Below are 19,489 nucleotides of genomic sequence, written 5' to 3'. Positions count from 1 at the left end.
TGCGAGAAGGGGGGGGGAGAAATGCATGTTACATTCTATAATACATGCTAAACAGAAATAATGCTAAGAATACTAGTTGGATAAAACAAATAGAAAGGAACACTAACGGCCGGTAAAAGAAACAGAAAAGCTGCCTGCACAGTCAAAATGTGGGAAGTCTGATCTGCGTGACTTACCAGCATCTTTTGGAGCTGTTCTACCGTCTGATTGGCAACGCTGATGCCATTAATCTCTCGGATCTCATCTCCTACATGCAGAGTCCCTGAAGCGGAGAAATAATGAATTAATAAAGGCTACAAATGAGGCGCTTGGGTGTTGAAACATCAGCGCTTCACAAAGCAGAGGCCATGAAAAACCCCAGGGGTTATTGAGATGCCTCCAAGGGGAGTCCAACTAATGTAAGGAAGAGTTACATTTCATTGTTATTTCAATTACCAGAATCTACTTTATAATCTGTGTGATTAATCTTATTTTGAGAGAAAATCTCATTAGATTGACAAAACCAATGTGCCTGTTAAATATGCATGCGTGGTGTAAGGTTGCACGTAGTATTTTTATATGGATGCATACCTTGTCGATGAATCATTCCACCATGCATGATTCGGGCCACAATACAGTGGTTGAGCTCATTCATTTTCAGAGTAATTCCCTAGAAGAGACAGATACAGGGTCAGAGGGATAACTGGTAAGAGAGCATAACAGCGGAGAGTGACAATACCCTCTGCTACATGCAGTACAGTCCCAGTATAGCACACTTAAAGAGTCAGAGGTTTGCAGTTTCACATGTGCATTTCTGCTACTTTCATCTAACAAAATTGTATTTATATAGCGCCAATTCATAACAGAAGTTATCTCATTGCACTTACCTATAGAGCAGGTCTAGACCATACTCTTTATAATATTTACAGAGACCCAACAAATCCCACCATAAGCAAGCACTCTCAGTGCAGTCTCACTGTTTTTTCTTTTCTGTGAAAACTTAGCTGTATTGCTGTGTTATGCAAATGTTAATACAAAAGGAACACTTTCTGCTGCTACTTCACAACAAATCACTGCAATACTTTTACTGTGAAATGGTTAAGGGAAGTGTTAACTTAGTCGCTAAGGTTTCGATAAAAATGGGTCTACAACTAGATTTTTTGGATCCGTTATAAATATGGTCAAGGAACATGTATCCAGAAGTGAACTGTTTAGATGAAAAGACAAAGTAAAGAAATGTAAACTCGTCCATAGCTGATGAAATTGGTGCAAGAATCTGAATGTGTGTGTCTCTTCGTTTCTGTCTACACACCATGGGCTCATCAGTGTTCTTCTGAAACTGGACCAGGCGAACCCTGGTGACGTTCTCCAGGTCCATGTCTCCATTGGTGCTGTCTGGGGAGTCTCCGTTCAGGTAAGGTGAAGTGGGTGGGGGGGTCACCCTCAGCGCCTCGTCGCTGTAGACCTCGTGGGCCACGACATCGTGGGTCTGCAGCAGAGCCTGGAGAGTACACAGTCAGTCACGAATGTTAAGACTCATGCATCCAACTGCACGGTATCCCTGTTTTTTCTATAGGTGAACCCAGTGGGAATGAAGCCCATTAACGCTGCAAGTATTGATGCTATACTGTACACACAGGAAAACGTTTTTGGTAGCCGCAAGCAAAGTAAACAATTGTTGCGGGCAGTAATGTTGAGAAAAGAGAGTCAGACTTGTGGTTGGAATCTTAAATTGGCCTCGAGAAGAAAACACTTATGTGTGAATAACTAATAAATAAAAACAGATACATACTACCAAATCCCAGTCAAGAGGAAGGTACATGTGGTTGCATGTGTGCATCCATGTGTGTATGTGATTGGATAGCTCCAGCGTTAGAAAGAGTGTGGCTTACACTAATCCTCTCTGGGCACTAATAATGTTACTGACACTGTGTTTTTACAAACCCATCTACTAGCTGTGTTTGCCAAATGATCACATCTGCTCATCAGAGCAACAACATGTTCACTGATGATGCATGACAGTCATGGAGAGTTGAAACAGCTGGCACTAAAGGCTTTTGACTTATGGTGAACATTTGTGCGGCTGAGAAGAACAACACGATTACAAAGGCATCAGCAATGGATTCTAACAAGTGTTTGCCATTGAATACCAACAAAAATGACTGCGTACTAAGACAAAGCATGCCCTTGGAGCATTGCCTCATAGGTGAAGTCATGTCTCACTTGCCAAATCTTTCACTTTAAACCCTTTCCTGTGTAGTGCATGTTTCTTCCCATGTGCAACCATGCAAAAGCCCTTCACAGCCATTCTGCTAGCACCATTACATGTCTGTGGCAGCATGAAAAACCCAGCCGGTCGGGTCAGAGAGCAAGACGGGCTGATTGGACTGAACCAAACCTAAAGCGAGACAGCTCCAGTAAGTGTCACAGACTGAATCAGCACAGGGAAACACCTGAGCCTCTTGTGCCTCTAACTGAGCTGAATACATGTCAGTATCATCCTACATTTAGCTGCTGTGCATATTTGTGAGTGGCAATAATGCAAAAGAATACATCTACAAAACAACTTACATACAGTAAAAGTCTAGTCGTCCATTTGCTATTATACTGTTGTAATAGCGCTTAACTGAGATGAAAACTGCAACCACAAAACAAGCTACACTCCTTCAAGTATGTCAATTACAGACTCCAACTGACTATACCTTTACATGAAATCCACAACTGATTTCTTCTGCCTCAGTTTCCATGTCCGTCAATAATGTCCTCCCAAATTGTTCTTCTTGTTTCAGCCACTAGATGTATCTGACAAACATGGCGGTATTGACGGTCACCGCAAAAGTAAGTAGTGTATATCCACACTGAAGCCCCTCGGCACATTTTCTCTTCAGCTCTTCCTACCGCTCTAATGCTTCAGTCTCCGTTCTTTTTCCTCTGCAGGTGTCTCTCTCTGCTCGTGGGCTTGCCAAGCTCAGGTGCTAAGCAGCTTTGTGGCCTGAGGGAGTTATGTGGATTGTCAAAAGAACCCTACTCCTGACACATTAGGCTGCAATCTCACACACCAATAGGCATGCTCTACATGCAAAAAATGTGTACACCTGTCAAAACAATAAGAATGTGGATGTTGCTGTGTGTGTGTTTCTGTAACATCCCACCATGAAGTGCGGCTGTGTGAGGATCCTCCTGAGCTCCTTGGCCTCCATGTTCTCTGGGTAACATGAGATGGTTTCCAGAACCTGGTGAAGAAAACAAAGACATGGAGACAGAGGTGTGAATCATAATAAATAACATTGACAAGTACAAATATGTCACAGCACAGTGTCTGATTGTGATCATTGTCTGTTCATTATTTACTTGCTTTGCCTAGTAAGCGTTGCTTATTGTTCAGGACTCGATTATTAAACATCAGATTAGTGGTTTAAAGCCACATGAAGGAGACCCCAGTTTGTGAATGTGTGTTCTCATTTTAAATTGTTCCTTTATTTAGTGAACCTGAGCAGCAAGTTCCTCACCTCTTTGGCTCTCTGCACTCCATCACTTGGAGGATTTCTGATCTGAGGGGATGACCTGGTGTTGATTTTGTCATAAAGCTGAAATGACAAACAATAGCTAACATATAATTAAGCCCCACTGATAATACAAGAGTCTAGAAGTGGAACAGCACAATTTGACAATTTTACCTCAATCAAAGTTGAAAAACCCAAACAATACTAAGTGTAAGTAGAAGGTACATATTGGACAAATACTGTATGACTCTTGACTTGTCATGACACCTACTGGGAACTTGTGGTATTACAGAGGAAGAATTTCTGGTATTGTGGTTTACTCACATCTAACAGGGTATGGAGGTGCTGATCCTGGAAGACACTGTGGAGGAAGTCCATGTCTTTCTCACTGCAGTCGGTCAATGCATGAATCTCCTCTAGACTGTCCAAAACCTGTGATACTGCCCCTGTACACACACACACACACACACACACACACACACACACACACACGTTATACACTCAAGTATAGACTGAATCACAAGCACACAGGCACTCACAAGTACACCAAGTAGTCCCTGCAGACATTCAACACTAGACAAAATGCAAACACTGAACATGACGGACTTAATCACAAACACACTACATGTTACATATTCACAAACGGGCAAAAAAACGACAAATGCAAAAAATAATGCCAGATAAGAAGACAAACAATACAAGTCACAACAGAAAACACACACAAACACTCAGAACTATTTAACCCCAAGTACCTGCTGCATCGCCCACACATGCAGCAAAACCAGAGAAACAGCGGTACATTGCATCAATACAACGTCAGAAGAAAGTCACTTCAGAAAGTCACAGTGTGGATGATGGGTTAGGAGCAGTACACCCAAGAAAAATGCAAAATAGAAATCTAAAAAAATGTTAAATGCTAAAATATGCAGAGTAAGGTGTAAAGGAAGAATTCAAATCTGACATATCATTTCTTAGCATTCTCAGGCCATATGTGTAGCCTTTCCACAAATTAAACATGTACTGTATGTAATAACATATCAAATACAAAAGTATTCAAAAATATGTGTAGCATACATAATAAACAAGCTCCTTGGTGATGAAGACTGAGAAGACGTGACATGTTTAGATGATAGTGTGGTCAGAATACATTTCCTCTCCCTGACAGGAGGTTTGCTTAAAAAGTAAGTAAGACATGAGCTTTGATTCTGATACATTTGAACCCACAAGACTATCCTTAAATGACCACAGAATTTATTAGTGGTAGGTGAGATGATTTTACGCGACTATGATCTGAGTTTTCCAAGGCCTCCGCAGCCAAACCAGGGAGTGACCTCTAAATTTAACACACGAAATTTATGAAATCATTTGTAAGAGATAGAGACTATGGATTACTCCATTCTTGAAACTTTTTAATCTTGCACTGACTCCAATTTTTAACAGTCTTGAATAGGACAACATGCAATGCCTTAGAAGAGGTTAACAAGATCGGTTAACAAGAAAACTCTAGAAAGAAGCCCTGGAATAACAGATGAAAGATGCATATGGAGAAAATAATCCCAGTTCCATACATGTATAACGCTGGGCTTTGAGAAAAGAACAAATGAGACTTTGATTCAACTATGACTGTTAGGCATGAAAAAGATACAGCAGAGGAGAAAACATGCTATTTAAGCTGTTAATAACTTTGGAAAAACCTTGTTATGTGTCTGTTTACATGCATCATACTACTCCAATTAGGGATACCAATTTTAAACAATTTCCCTAATTGATTTTCAGCCACGTACAGATCAATAGTTGGTTAATTTAAATGCATGCTATTCCTTGAGGAAATTAATTAAACAAAATAATATTGTCACTTAAAATTACTGCCTCTGCTCCCACTCTATGGCCATTTGTTGAATAATTACCAAACAAAAATGTAAGATTTAACTATAATTCTGCACAACTTTCTACTTTCTCATCTAAACATTCAGGCACTTAAAGCCTACCCACAACAAAATAGGCTGCAGCCTGCAAATGTCGAGTAGTAGTAAAATCTGCTGCCTTGACAACAGACTTACGTTATTCTCGCACTTTATACACATTCTTATTCCGTACGTTTTTCGGTGCACTACTACTTCTGCATACTTTCGGCTACAGCAACCGTTCAAATATCAAAATGTTCAGCATTTTTCTATTCAACATTTGTCTACCATTTATACTATAAAATATTGTGCTTTTCTCAACTTATATTACAATTGAAGTGAAAACCATTGACAGTATTACGGTTTAGCTTCCAGCTTTTCTAGCAATGTATTTCAGCTCTTAGCTTGTTTGGTAATGCAGTTCAGCTTCCAATTCTGGCAATTCCTTTCACATTTCTGCATTTTCAGTAATGCTTTGCAATTTATTCTTCTTCTGTATGTTTTTCGGTCGAGTAATACTTCTACATACTTTGAGCTACAAACAATTCAAATGTACAAATGGTACGCTCTTTAAAAGGACATTTATGTTTCTATTCGACTTTTCCAATTCCCAATTCTGCCAATTTTATATTTCAGCTTCCAGGGTTTTCCAGCAGTGCCGTCAGTGCATTTGAGCTTTCAAATTTTTCAGGCAATTCATTTCTGCATTTCCAGCAATGCTTTCAAAATCATCCTAGTTAACCATTAACATCTTTAAGATACAGTTTTTCAACTAACATCTGAAAGTGATATACTGTGCGCTGTGTGTAGTACTAAAGAAAAGCTTTAGCAGAAACCTGATCATGATAGAAAATCCCATTGTTAGTCAGGACGCTGGAGCATATAAGCATCTTATCCTCTTCCCCCAGTGTTTTGTTCGTCTCACAAGGTTAACAGAATATTTTGTTCAGCTCCCTGTGATTGGAATAATGAAGATGCATGTAAACAGAATATCATCTTTACAGGTCATGAGAAAGCATTTGCATTAAAAGCACACTCATCACACCGAATGGGTTTTCTTAAAGGAAGACAGGAGACAAGACAGAGGAAGTCATTTTCGAGGATTAGGACCCACGTCATCCAACATTAAGAAAAAAATGCACATGATGATGATGATGTCAAAATGATATCACACATCAAGATTCTATGGATGGGGAGGGGGATACGTACTTTCAGCAGCTAGCAGTCCTAGAGACAGCACAGCAGAAGAAAAACACCACCAAAGAAAGAGAGGCTGAGATTAGAGGAGGTTTACAACAGCTACGGATGTAGAGTTTCACACCTCACAATGAGAGAAAAAAGAAAGAAAATAGTCAGACAACAAAGAGTCAGAGAGCAGGCAGTGTGAGAGAGCATGGGGGTAGGTAGAGAATAAAAGGAGGCAGAGGAGATATAGAGGAAAGAACAGTAACAGCCAGAGAAAAATCAGCAAAAGCAGCAAGTCTGAATAACCTGCCAAGCTGCTGCAAGCATTTACTATACAACACAAGTCTATGACCGGCAACATGTCTGGAGGTCTACAATAGCAAAAAAAAACAAAAACAAAAACCCAGTCACCAGGAAGCATGACTGCAACAGACTGCCAGCCTCAGCAGAAAGGACATATGTGGTGGTATATCTGGCTGCAGTGGTTACATATAAACCTGAGTAGAAAATGTTTAGAGCTTAGCTCATTGCACTGGTTCATTAGGTGATGATGTAATACACTGCTCATTTTCTACTGTTAATGATAACATCACAAGTGGTTTCAGTATACTGATAACTACTGGCAGGTATAGCCTGCAGTCTTTTTATCAAAGGAAGTGAAAGTCCGTGGCTGAGACAGGGAAGTGGGGCTGTTGGGCAACATCTGTCCAAACAGAGGAAGTTCTACACAGACAGCTAGAGATCACATTAAGAGTAGAATAGAAACCACGAGAATAGAAATTGGTCAAGAAACTGAACTTTTTCTTTGGTGCAGATGCATGTCGGTGCGTTTCATCTTTGACCTTGAATGACACATCATGTGTAAGGAGAACTAAATCTTTAAGTAGATATCAATTTGTACATCATTTGAATCTAAATGACACTATTTTATTGTTCTTTGGGTTATATTAACTAAGAATTCAGTGTGTTTTAACTTCTTTAGGTTGCTTATCCTACCTGCACAAACTAGTAACTAAACCTCTCTGTTATAAACACTTTTGGAAAGAACCAAACCTACCTAAACAAGGATAGGTCTCTGTTGTGTGATTTACCTGAGGAGGTGGGGTCATCTGAGAAGTCATGTAGCTCCTCTGGGGGGTCGCCATAGTAGGAATTAAACTTGTGGCTTGAAACAGCAGCCAACACTGCACCCTGGGATACAGAGTAAGGATAACAGCTATTACATAAAAGGTTCAACAGAGCCCCATGTAGTGGGGGGTGTATGCTTTTTGTGTGTTTGTATGTGAGGCCTTAAGGGGACAGGCTGGTGAGAATCTTAGAAAACATTTGACAAGAAATTCATCTGGGTCAGTCATCAGAGGAAGTTGAGTAAAAATGATGAGAGGAAGTGTCACATCCTCCACATAACGCAGAGTTTAACATCAACACAGTGCTTACCTTCAGCTTCCTCCTGGCGTTGAACTTCCTCAGCTGCTCCACTGTTTCAGGCAGGTGGATCTTGTAGGCATACCTGTCCCTCTCCTACACACACACCAAACACAGATATTCCCAAAAGCAGAAACCATAAACACAATGGTGGGGACATAAGCACACTGTCCCATATGCGCACACACACACACACACACACACACACACTAGAGCAGTCACAGAGCGGATGTGAAAGTGTAACTGTGGTTCCAAGCAGAAGAAGTCAGGTCAGTGGTTTTAGTGACTATGAGATGCCAAAGCTTATTTTGTTAAAACACCAAATATCCACATCATACAAAATGTTTTTAAATGTTACACATGATCACAAAAGTAGAAGTTCAAGGACAACAACCTGCTAAAGTTGGCAACATCTACAGTGAGACTTCCTAACCTGTAGTGAACGTATTACTAGCAGTTGTTTGTGTGTGTGTGTTTGTATACTAGGGCTATCACGATATTAGATTTTCACTACATGATTATCATGGCCAAAAGAATTCACGATAATGATAATATTGCAATATCTATAGATTTAAAAAAAATTTTTTTTTCTAAAGTTAGCTAACTAAAAACAAGCTAAAAGCTTGCTAGTTACTGAGTCTTCTTTTTTACGTTTCACCAGCGATAAGGTGAATTACCACCACCTACTATGACAAAGCGAGAATGGAAAGAAACGGAAATGTCAACACCGGTATATCGCGACATCCCTAGTGTGTACTTCTACTTGCTAGGGTAAGGGAATGCATTATGTCAATGATGGTCCTCACAAGGATAGAAGTGTGTGCATGAGAGAAATCTTGCCTTCAGCCAGGGGTGGTTGAGGGCCTCGTAGACCGTGATTCTCTCAGCAGGGTCCAGCATCAGCATGCGTCTCACCAGGTCCTTGGCGCTCTCTGAGATGTGGGCCCACTGGCGCGGGTTCATCTGGAAAAACGCGCATACGCGCCCACAAACACACACACACACAGGACAAACGGACATTTTCAGAAGTATGTAGAACACTGGCAACCAAAATCACTGTATCTGTTGTCGCCAGGTGGCAATGATGAAGGTTGTAAGGGAAAATGAAACAGAATTATAATTATAATTTATTATTATTTTGCCCTTTTTTATTATGGATATTTATAAATGCTTGTTTTGAATATCACTGTCTATAATGTTACTGTATAACGGAATTGTAGTGTTGGAAGAGCTCATTATTTACAGATTTTATTTTTCAAAATAAAATTGCTATTTAGCAGCAGCTGTTTAGCAGAAGCTTGATAGAAGACACCAGTGTCGTCCATCAAGCTGCCTGCTGCGACTCAGCTGCCACAGATTGGTGTGCCAAGCAGGAAATTCATGCTCTTTAACTGACCTTTATCTCAGTATCTTCTGCTGACACTGTCAGTTCATTCATCACCTCTCACTGACTTTTGTAAAATTACCCATTTGATGCACTCACGTAACATACAATGAGGAATATGTATGATGAGGTAATTGTAAAAATAGCTCAGAGCAGGCATTAATTAATTAGGGCTGTATCAAACATGTCTGGTTGGCAAGAGGGACAAAGACAGCAGGAAAGGAAAGATATAATCGTTTTTTGTAACAATAACTTCGGCCACAAAGATCCATTACTGATGCTAAGATGTGACCGGTGTCGTTTGGTCTCATATATTACATTTACGGAACAAATCTTAAATTTAAATGAATGACAAAATATGAACACTTAATAACACAGTCTGGTGGTTCTGAAATGATGTAGCACACGCACTGTTCAGTTCATTGCAGCACAGTGGCAAAGGGGAATTGACTATTGCGCTTAGCTGCAACTAAAGGGCACAGCTCTGGTGCAGTGATGAACATATTCAGCGTGCACACTGACAGACAATGATGGTGTCAGCTCCCACCTTGTATTTCCCCTTAATGATAGCCTCAAACAAACGCTCCTTGGTGCCGTAGAACGGAAGGCAGCCAGACAGGAGGATGAAGAGGATGACTCCGCACCCCCAGACATCCACCGGTTTGCCGTATGGCTCCCTCTTGACTACCTCTGGGGCCATGAAGTGGGGAGTGCCGACTCGACCTGAAGAGAGCAAGCAGACAGCCAATTTTGTAAATTAAAAATGGAAGCATGGTGGAAATCTGAAGAGAGAACTTCTATCTTTAATTAATTTTATATTAATCTATTATCAAAATTATAATCAATTAATTTTCTATCCTTTGACTAATTGTCTGTTTCTTCCAGTATGTGTGTTTTCTCAGTCTTTTGAGGTATAGAGGAAAAAGGGGACAAACGGTCCTACTGTACCTCCAGCTACTAAACCAGACTCTCCCAGCTGTATTGCCACTCCAAAACCTCCCAACTTGACTGGAGCAGAGTTCTCCTTTGAGGCCAACAGCACACAGTGAGGCTACAGAGGAATAAAAGACAGGTCAAAAGTTCAACAGTAGATTTATGGTCCATATATTTCAACAGGTTAAATGAGGGGCCATCCTAGTAAGACTTAAATTATATTCACTCATATACCAACACCACACCAATAAATGTGATTATGGCTGATTATGAAAAAATTTCTTTGCAATCTACAAGAAAACAAGAGGCAGAGGCAAGAAAGCATTGCTTTGCTCTTTCTGTGCAAAAGTGCAAGATCCCAATGTTCAAATGCTGGTAAGTGAACCTCGGTTTCAGAATGACAAGACATGCAACTATAACCACAATTATATTTTGACGCTGATACAGACAGCATTAAGCGAGATGCATGATTTCTTAAGATCAGAAAGATGTGGCTCTCAGAGAGCTGTAGAGCAAGGTCTTAATTCGCATTCTACAGATGAGGAATTGCGTCAATTTAGTTAATAATTTGATATGAACTTGTGATGCTATTTACAACATACAGTAGAAGAGAATTGTTTTTGTTCCGCAAATACCAAATCCATTGAATTATTGGCAGTGCTGTAAAACTGAATTTTAAAAAATGAGAAATGTTACCTCTAACATTTCTCACTTTTTAAAAGCAGCAGATTATGTAGGCTATAGTCCATTATATGTCCTGAACTATATGGTAATGTATATCCCCAGCTTTTTACATTCAGAACCTCAGAGATGCAGTTTAGAATACAAACAGTCTCTCCGGACAAGACTTAAATTAGGAAGGAAGGAACAATTGGCGTGCTGAAAACAAGCTTTTAGGGCTGCAATCAATACTTTAGTTTGGGGGGGGTGTAATCACACATATCGCATGCACTCCACAGAAGATTAATGTCACTGATCTGTGCATGCAATATTAAAAACACCTCACCTCCCTTAGAGAAATAAGTTCTGTTTAAATGTAGTATTCTTGCCAATTTAAGTAATTTAATTCTGAAAAGGGACAGGGCGGGAGAAGAGCTGCGTGACAGATGGAGCTCAAGAATAGGGTGAGTGTATGAGAGTGAGTGGTGGTGTGCTCTCTTCCTGTATTTTCACATTTTTGCACTTCTCGTAATGGGGGGATTGAGAAGTGTGGAGGATGTTGACTGAAGTGGTGTGAGATCAGAGAGACGCAGTAAGAGAGAGAGAGAAAACAAGAGGCAGCGGCAAGAAGACCGGCAGACTAGACAGTCTGCAAGAGAGTGAAGAGGGTTAGAAAAAGCTTTTCAATAAAGAACGAGAGGACGAGGACCAACACAGAAAAAGACTGAAGGCAAGCTGAAAAAGAGAGCTGAGAGGAGGACAGGGAGGAGCAGACACTGTCAAAAGGACGTGAAAAAAAGAGGAGTCTGCAGGATTTATGACTCATTCACAGACTGAAGAGAAAGGTGAAGATAGATAATAAAGTGTTAAGGACAAGGACTGTAGTTGAATAATATATTATCACATATGTAACTCAAGTTTGTAACAAGTTACAGTTTGATGGAGGAAAAAAAAAACCACACTGGACTGCTGTGCTCACACACTTCTCTACACGGTCCCACGCATTTAAACTGCAGCTGTGCTGAATCTCCTACGGCAGCATATTGATGGTAAGTGTTCCACTTTAATCCAAACATCTGTGTGTAGCAGTCAGAGAGTGACTTTGTGCGAGCGTGTATGTATGTGCATCTACACTCACACTCCACGGCTTTATTGTAATGGAACTGGAGTTTATGTGTTAAATCGGCATGAAAGTTTCAATTAGTCATGACTCCAGCTCCCACCCGTAAAAAAACTAATTCTATGCACGACACAAAACAGAACTGCTGTTCAGAGGGACATTGCACATTTTCCAAAATATTCAATACCCTGCTTCTGGAGCTCCTCTTTTGTAGGATGCTGTACCTTTTTCATGGCATTACATAAATTACTATAATTTCCATTTCACACTGAGTATTACATGTGTGACCTTTAAAACTACAACCCACATATTACGCACCTGTACGCATTACTCATAAAATACGTAACTGCAGTGTCACAGTGAGGGCAATCCATTTTTTCTTGCATTTAATTTTAACTGTTTAAACTATTTGTATTTGTAGTAACAAACAAAATTTTTCTCTTCTTCTTTCTTAGAACCTGACAACACTGAAGTTGATACTCCTCAGCCACAATGACAACCTTCTCGTCTGCCTCTTCTTTCCCCTTCACTCTTCCAGCTTCTCCATCGTCTAACTCCTCTCTTTCTATCTCTACTTCATCCCTCCCTGTTTCGATGTCATCAGTTTTCTCTGCCACCTCTCTTCCCCCTCCCTCCATCTCCAGCTCTTCAGTGGGCCCAAACCAGACTGAGTGTTTGTTTCATGACGAGGCCCTCCGTCTGCCACTGGCGGTCCTATACTCCCTGTTCTTCCTATTTGGGCTTGTGGGTAACCTCTTCGCCCTGTGGGTCTTCCTTTTCCTACACTCAAGCCGCAACTCTGTGCGGGTGTTCCTCATCAACTGTGCTGTGGCTGATCTGGTCCTCCTGGCGTGTCTGCCCTTCAGGGTGTTCTACCATGTTAAGGGAAACCAGTGGGTACTGGGATCTGTAGCCTGCAAGATGGTGGGAAATGTGTTTTACATGAACATGTACATCAGTATTACATTACTGGGGCTCATCAGCTTGGACAGGTACGTGAGGTTAAAGGGGAAAAGCAGAGTACGGAGATACATGAGGATGACGCTGTGGGGGCACAGCTGGCCGTGGAGCTGGGTGGCATGCTGGGCTCTGTGGGGTCTGTCACTGGGGGCGCTGGTGCCCATGATCGCCACTTCAGAGGACAGCGAGGGCCAAAACATATGCTTCCAGTACAAGCAGCGTCACAACCAAGCCAAAGGGAAAGCCTACTTCAACGGGGTGCTGGTGGTGATATTCTGGCTCGTCTTCATCATGCTGGTGGTCTCCTACGCGAACATCGCTTCCCAGTTGCTGAGGATGTCACGGGACAAGCCGGACCTTCCCAACGCACAGAGATACCAACGAACCGCCAAGAAGTCCTTCTTTGTCCTCTTTCTGTTCACCGTCTGCTTCGGGCCCTACCACGCCTTTCGCCCCGTCTACATCCTCTCCCAGCTCAGCAACCAAGTAAATTGTGACTACTTGAAACTGGTGGACCGTACCAATGAGGTGATGCTGTTATTCTCCACCTTCAATAGCTGTTTGGATCCTGTCATGTACTTTCTGTTATCTGGTTCAGTGCGCAAAACCGCCCTCAAAGCACTTGGACACCGACTTGGCAACCGGTTTCTCTTCCTAAATGATGCGACATCTAACAGCTCGACAATGGAGTTCAGACGACCATCTGTACCTATGGCTTTACCTAACCCTGAACTACACACCCCCTCAGTCACCCCCAGAACAAGTATCTGTGTCATCAACTCCACCCTCCGCCGCACAGGATTGACCACGCTTCCACATACTGGCCAACAGTGATCCCAAGCTTTGTCTGACTACAAATAATGTAAACCTGAAAATACCTGACATTTCTAACATAGGCCAGACTGGTTGGCCAATTCTCTGTAAAACTTAGCAAAGCATTTCTACACATACCTACTTCTTTTGTTAAAAAAAAAAGAAGTTTTTTTTTTATTCTTTTACTACTGAGCTATTCTTACTGTTAGTTTCAGAACATCTGTGCTTAGTTGGAATCATTGTTTAAATTCTAGTTTAATGCCTGAGTGAAAGACTGACAATACAGTAATGTCTTAAGAGATACACTGCAGCTTTTCTAAGAATACATGCTCTGTGTATTTCCCATCAGAGAGAGTGTTATAATTTTTCTGAAAGAAATAAATGTTTATATTGGTGAAAATTGATTGAGTGTATCTGATGAATTATGTTAAAACAAACACATTTTGCCCTCTTTTGTTGAAAAAAAAAACCCCAAAAACATTTGTAGTATTAGTATTTGTAGTCAATTTGTAATTTGTAAAATAGATGCATAGACAGACAAAAATACAGACATAAAAATATGTTGTTTCCTTCTTCACACTCAGACAGAGAGACAGCTCAGTCTGCTTAAATACCATAAATGCTGGACAGAACAAAGACTTACTAGACTCTTTCTGAATTATCCTGATCGTGTTAAAAGTCACCCAAAAGTCACCCAACTGGCACTCTGAGTCAAGTGAGTTAAAACACGACCAGTAATGTGCAACTACCATTTCACCCAGGTTTGACCCACCAGCATACACAGGTATTAGTTTTACAATAAAAACAAGGCTGTGTTGATCCTTTTGGGGACTGTGTTGTCAAATGGCTGGTGTGGATCAAGGGCCTGGTTCAGGACTGCACCATCTGGTCTAGTAGTGTTTGTTGCCTGTGTTAGATGGCTAATCCTGTTGGAATCACTGGATGATGCTAATCTGACTATAAGAACTCTTAAAAAGAAACGGACTAGCATTTGACATGCGATACAACCCAGCTTCACGCACTGGATTGCAAACTAGAGGGACTTCTAGGTGGTTAGAACATGTTATATGTTATAAAAGCCACATATCAACTTAATGTAAGGAGCGGATGTTGATGGGACTGTTTTCTGGTAAACAGAGTAATGCTATTGACCTTTATCTCGCCACAGAGTGTATAGATAACCATTTTCTCAGAGTCAAAGTCAGTTATATGAAAGTCTGTGGGATAAAGCATGCCTTGTTATGAAAGCATCTCAGTTAACTGGTGTCAGTTAGGTGACACATTTGGTGGTTTCAGCGGCTTAGTCTAGGACACAAGCGAGAGATCTCACCTTTACATCGCGGTGAATCACATTGTTGTCGTGGCAGTACCGAAGTGCCTCCAAAATCTGCCTCATGTAGTGGCTGGGTGGACAGAAAGCAGAAACAGACGAGGGGGGGGGGGGGGGTCATTAAGGGCATCCACAAATTTTAAAAAGTTTATTTCAAGCTTTATTAATTGATAATGTTCTACCCACAGTTCCCCGACTGTGTGTCCTACCTGGCCACTGCTTCGCTGTACACAAACCCAGCATCAGCTCTCTTCACAATTTCAAAACACAGATCTGCTCCATCCATACTAAGAAGAGTGAGAGAAAGAGGAAGAAGCAGTCAGGATTGGGGAAGTCATAATTAGGATTCTAGCAATTACAGATAACAGATACAAAAGAGCAGACAAACTAGCAGCTCTCAAAAAATTGTTTAAAAGAGAGTGCATCAATCTACATCCGGTCAGGCAGCAATTTTATGACCTGCTGTCACTGGGGTAAACAAAGACGCACTAGATTTTCATTATAGCACTTTTCAGCCAGTACAATCCCCATGAAGCTTTCAGGAGGATATGAGATACAGATTTACAACATAAAATCCACACAGGGGAAACGAATTAACCAGGCCGGCTGATTAAGAAAATTATATTTACAACAAGCAGGGGTGGAGAAGCAGAGAGCTGTTCCCTGGTTCTCCAATGTCTCCTGTGGATTTTATATTGAACACTGATGCTTTAGATTACAACATGTTATTTTTATCATTACTGTGCAATTAGGCAGGGCTGTAATGTATATTACCTATTCTGACATTCTGTCATATGCAGTATGATTTTGTGCTAGTTGCCATATAAAGGCCTGTCATTTCAGCACTTGCCAATCAATCAATTTATTTTATACCACAAATTTATATTAAATAACATTGCAATCATCCTCAGACTAAAAAAAAAGTACTACTATGGATACTTGTACGGCTGGGTGACACGGGAAAAAATATATCCCAATGTTTCTTATCTTTTTGGAAATATATAGTATAATAATGAAACGTCGTGTCCAGATGACTACGACTGAAACCTTTTCTACGATGATAGTAGAATAATCCCTTTATTTATTCCTCTCCAACAAAACATATGCAAATATACCATTAACACTTGATAGTTTGCCAAAGATCTTCAGATATATACCACCGTAAACCAAAATGAAACTAATGTCTACTATCTGAGCTTTACCTCGACTCATATTTTGTTTCTGTCAAGGCCCCTAAGGCAATAGGGTGTAAAATGACCAGTAGCAACCATCTGCCCACTGCTGGTAAATTTAGTCTGTGGCTGTTAGATTTGTCTACTTCTGCCATGCCATCTATATATTGTTTTCTACTCTTGAAAAAAAAAAGAAAAAAAAAGAAAGTGGACTGATCAGTAGCAGTGTTGGTGGATAAGACAGGTGTTTCCTGCCCTGGTTAAGACCAAGTAAAAGATACAAAATCAAACCTAAAATGGTGTGAAATGCACATGTCTGGTTACACGATGCATTACATGTGCAGCACAGACTTACAATTCAAAGACCATGTAGAGCATGCCATCAGAGCTATAGGTCTCCAGCAGCTCAACGATGTGGGGGTGTTTCAGCATGTGGCAGATACTGGCCTCTCGCTTCAGATCTGGCAGATAGAAAAAGACAGGTGAGACATTGTTCACATCCAATAATTAGTATTTCACTCCAGCGTAATTATAGTTTTAATCATAGTCCATGGCTAGCGTTAAGATGTTTTGTTTACTGTTAGTATAACATTAACTGTAATGAACCAACTTCTTAACTTTACGACCAAGATGTGGCCATGCTATTGTTAAAGTGACGCTAATCCCCAATTTGGAAGCATGTATGGACCTAAACCGAAGAAACAAACATACATATTGTAAATCATTATTTATCCATTGCACACTGAATTTCTCTTTTAAATGCACCAAACAAATGTAAACCAAACATTATTTAGAAAACATCAGATGACCAGGGTGAGAAATCTCCCTGATGTTCATTTGAGAAAGACAGAGAGCTACTCTGCTGAGATGCTCATTTGTGGTTGGTTGGTGCCTTGCTAAATCCCTTCACCCCCCTTGGTGAGGAGTTAAAGAGATGAAAAGCAAAGAGGACTGCCCAGCACGCCACCCTTCTCTTTTCACACCTCAACAGACCTGCCACATCTCAATTTCACCACCAGAGGGAGTTACAGAGCATTTAATTTACAGACAGAGAGATTCCAGTCTTTATAATGTAGATACTGAGCAAACAGGGTGAGTTTTCACACCAGATGTAGCACCACTAGAAGAGCATTTTAATTGCACATTTAAATGCACATCTGGCTCGCACTCATCAATATCATTATCACCACATCCAGATCACACTGCAAATACAATTACAACATGACTCTGACATTCCTTGTCTTTTGACTGCCTCATTAAAAGAAAGCAACACTGAAGGGAAAACACTGCTAGGAGGAGTGGACAGTCTTCTCTATTTAAAGAAAAGGAAACAACTGGCGAGACAAGTGATAAGACAGAGACCGTTGAGGATGGCTGACAGACATGCAGTAATGTGCTGATGTTGAGCTCCTCACTTCATAAAAACCTCATTTACACACTCGACACCCCATCTGCAAGTCTACTAATGTGTGTGTGTGTGTGTGTGTGTGTGTGTGTGTGCTCATTGTGTCGTGACAGACCAGTATCATTATGCAACACAGAGAAACGACACTGTGTCCCCACTACAGAGCCCCCATTCTACTGTTCCTTTGCTTTCATTATTTCTCTTCTCTCCTCTTTACGCTCGTCCTCGGCCCGTCTCATCGAGTATCTATTCTTGAACTAAACAATGCAGCCCAGTGTCCACACGGCAACGAGGAAACCACTCAGACAGAGGGAGGGAGCCAGAGAGGCCTGGAACAGTCTGAATGAAACCATTGCCATTCACTGGGCCTATTCCAAATCAATTCTTACATGGAAGGTCTAGGCTAGACTAGGCTTTGCAATGCAATATTAAATAATGTCGTTCTCTGTTATATGATAGCTTTGAGGAAAAGGTCTTTGCACCATTTGCATCTAGTGTACTCCTCATGACTGTGGGACAAAACCAGCTTATAGAAATCACACTGAAAAGTCAAATATGCTTGGTCATGCACTGTGGTTAGTTTGTCTGGGTTTCACTCTCAATAGTCATCTTTATTAAATTCTACAAAGCCAGACATTCACTCATTCTGCTTTTGTTCAATACTCCCAAACTCTTAATTACACCATTAATCATTTGTTCGTCCAACTCCCTCACATGCTCAAGCACAGATATATTCATACATAACTACGAATGTTTGTTACTGAGCTTGTAGCAGCTCTGTCTCCTTTTCCTTTTCACTCCCATTTATGCTGACGCAGATTCTTTCTTAATAAGCTAAGGTATGTGGTCTCAGGAAACCACTCTCCAAATCTGGCTGCACTCCAGTTCTCTACCTTGCCACTTTGAGCTGCCCTTTGCTTATTTCTTCTCGTGACTTTTTAAAATGTCAGAAATGTGGGTGTCAAAAAGATTCTTTCTTCTAACCTTAGGTGAAACTTTCATTGTGTTTCGTTCTTTCCAGTTTCATTTAGATGCATGTGAATGTTTACTTAATATTTAGGATTCTCAAGAATTCAGCTTATGAGATGATGCATGTTAGCGCCATTTCTGTTTTTACAATATCCCATATACTGGCCATGGGAAACGTGATACTTTAAGAAAAACACACTATAATCTGGGATACAGAAAAATTGTTTGATAATAATTGTTTTCACTTGTGCACTCTCGCACTGATCGCAACTGCCAGTCCTGATGACTGTAAAGAAAACTGAATATTTGTAGAGCTGAAATGTTTAGTCGATTAGCCAATTAGTCAGTTGACAGAAAGTTAATCAGCAAAAATTTGAATAACTGATTGAATTGTCCAAGTCTTTAAAAAAGCAAAAATGTCAAAACATTCACTGGTGGTAACCTACCAAATGTCAGGATTTGCTGCTTATCTATATTTTTTATTCTTGGAAATGTAATCTTTTTGGGTTTTGGACTGTTTGTTGCACAAAGCAATCAACTTTAACTACCTTCATCTTGGCTCTGGAGACATTTTTCAGTAATTTCTGACATTTTATAGATGTAATGAATAATCAATAAAATCAAAAAATATTGACAGATTAATTGATAATGGAAATAATCATTAGCTGCTGCCCTAAATATTTGTTATGAAGGGTAAATAATGTCACAAAGTTTGCTGCTGTGATGAACATCTTTCATTGACTCTAT

General features: G+C 40.5%; 2 protein-coding genes and 1 long non-coding RNA gene across 16 annotated transcripts in view; 2 read left to right on the top strand and 1 right to left on the bottom strand.

The window, feature by feature from the left end:
* Nucleotides 1–3,419, top strand: part of LOC122872353 — a 29,795-nt gene extending 26,376 nt beyond the window's left edge. The window contains exons 4-6 of the long non-coding RNA XR_006377088.1: nucleotides 1,306–2,396; nucleotides 2,769–2,817; nucleotides 2,917–3,419. This is a non-coding gene — a long non-coding RNA (uncharacterized LOC122872353). The remainder of the gene's footprint in view (nucleotides 1–1,305; nucleotides 2,397–2,768; nucleotides 2,818–2,916) is intronic.
* LOC122872348 (peripheral plasma membrane protein CASK-like) overlaps nucleotides 1–19,489 on the bottom strand; it is a 43,421-nt gene that overhangs the window by 12,261 nt on the left and 11,671 nt on the right. For 7 of the 13 annotated variants that reach the window (XM_044188470.1, XM_044188469.1, XM_044188457.1 and 4 more), the window contains exons 3-17: nucleotides 16,724–16,829; nucleotides 15,406–15,483; nucleotides 15,197–15,269; nucleotides 10,329–10,431; nucleotides 9,928–10,103; nucleotides 8,837–8,959; nucleotides 8,009–8,092; nucleotides 7,663–7,762; nucleotides 6,597–6,613; nucleotides 3,807–3,932; nucleotides 3,489–3,566; nucleotides 3,132–3,212; nucleotides 1,292–1,480; nucleotides 571–649; nucleotides 177–262 (exon numbers count right to left, since the gene is read on the bottom strand). In XM_044188470.1, the coding sequence (XP_044044405.1) occupies nucleotides 177–262; nucleotides 571–649; nucleotides 1,292–1,480; nucleotides 3,132–3,212; nucleotides 3,489–3,566; nucleotides 3,807–3,932; nucleotides 6,597–6,613; nucleotides 7,663–7,762; nucleotides 8,009–8,092; nucleotides 8,837–8,959; nucleotides 9,928–10,103; nucleotides 10,329–10,431; nucleotides 15,197–15,269; nucleotides 15,406–15,483; nucleotides 16,724–16,829 (1,499 nt within the window). Of the gene's footprint in view, nucleotides 1–176; nucleotides 263–570; nucleotides 650–1,291; nucleotides 1,481–3,131; nucleotides 3,213–3,488; nucleotides 3,567–3,806; nucleotides 3,933–6,595; nucleotides 6,614–7,662; nucleotides 7,763–8,008; nucleotides 8,093–8,836; nucleotides 8,960–9,927; nucleotides 10,104–10,328; nucleotides 10,432–15,196; nucleotides 15,270–15,405; nucleotides 15,484–16,723; nucleotides 16,830–19,489 lie in introns of all 13 variants that reach the window. The other 6 variants (XM_044188458.1, XM_044188467.1, XM_044188461.1 and 3 more) reach the window with 2 other exon arrangements.
* LOC122872349 (probable G-protein coupled receptor 34) lies at nucleotides 10,463–14,270 on the top strand. 2 transcript variants are annotated; one of them, XM_044188472.1, is made up of 3 exons: nucleotides 10,463–11,818; nucleotides 11,909–12,022; nucleotides 12,549–14,270. In XM_044188472.1, the coding sequence occupies exon 3, from the start codon at nucleotides 12,586–12,588 to the stop codon at nucleotides 13,885–13,887; it is 1,302 nt and encodes a 433-aa protein (XP_044044407.1). In that variant the 5' UTR covers nucleotides 10,463–11,818; nucleotides 11,909–12,022; nucleotides 12,549–12,585; the 3' UTR covers nucleotides 13,888–14,270. The 2 variants fall into 2 exon arrangements, with proteins under 2 accessions (XP_044044407.1, XP_044044406.1); XM_044188471.1 differs by having other exon boundaries at nucleotides 10,463–12,022.

The sequence above is a fragment of the Siniperca chuatsi genome, linkage group LG24 (genome assembly GCF_020085105.1).
Source record: "Siniperca chuatsi isolate FFG_IHB_CAS linkage group LG24, ASM2008510v1, whole genome shotgun sequence".
Lineage (NCBI taxonomy): Eukaryota > Metazoa > Chordata > Actinopteri > Centrarchiformes > Sinipercidae > Siniperca > Siniperca chuatsi.
Note: the sequence above shows the minus strand (reverse complement) of the source record. Positions and strands in the feature narration are given on the sequence as shown.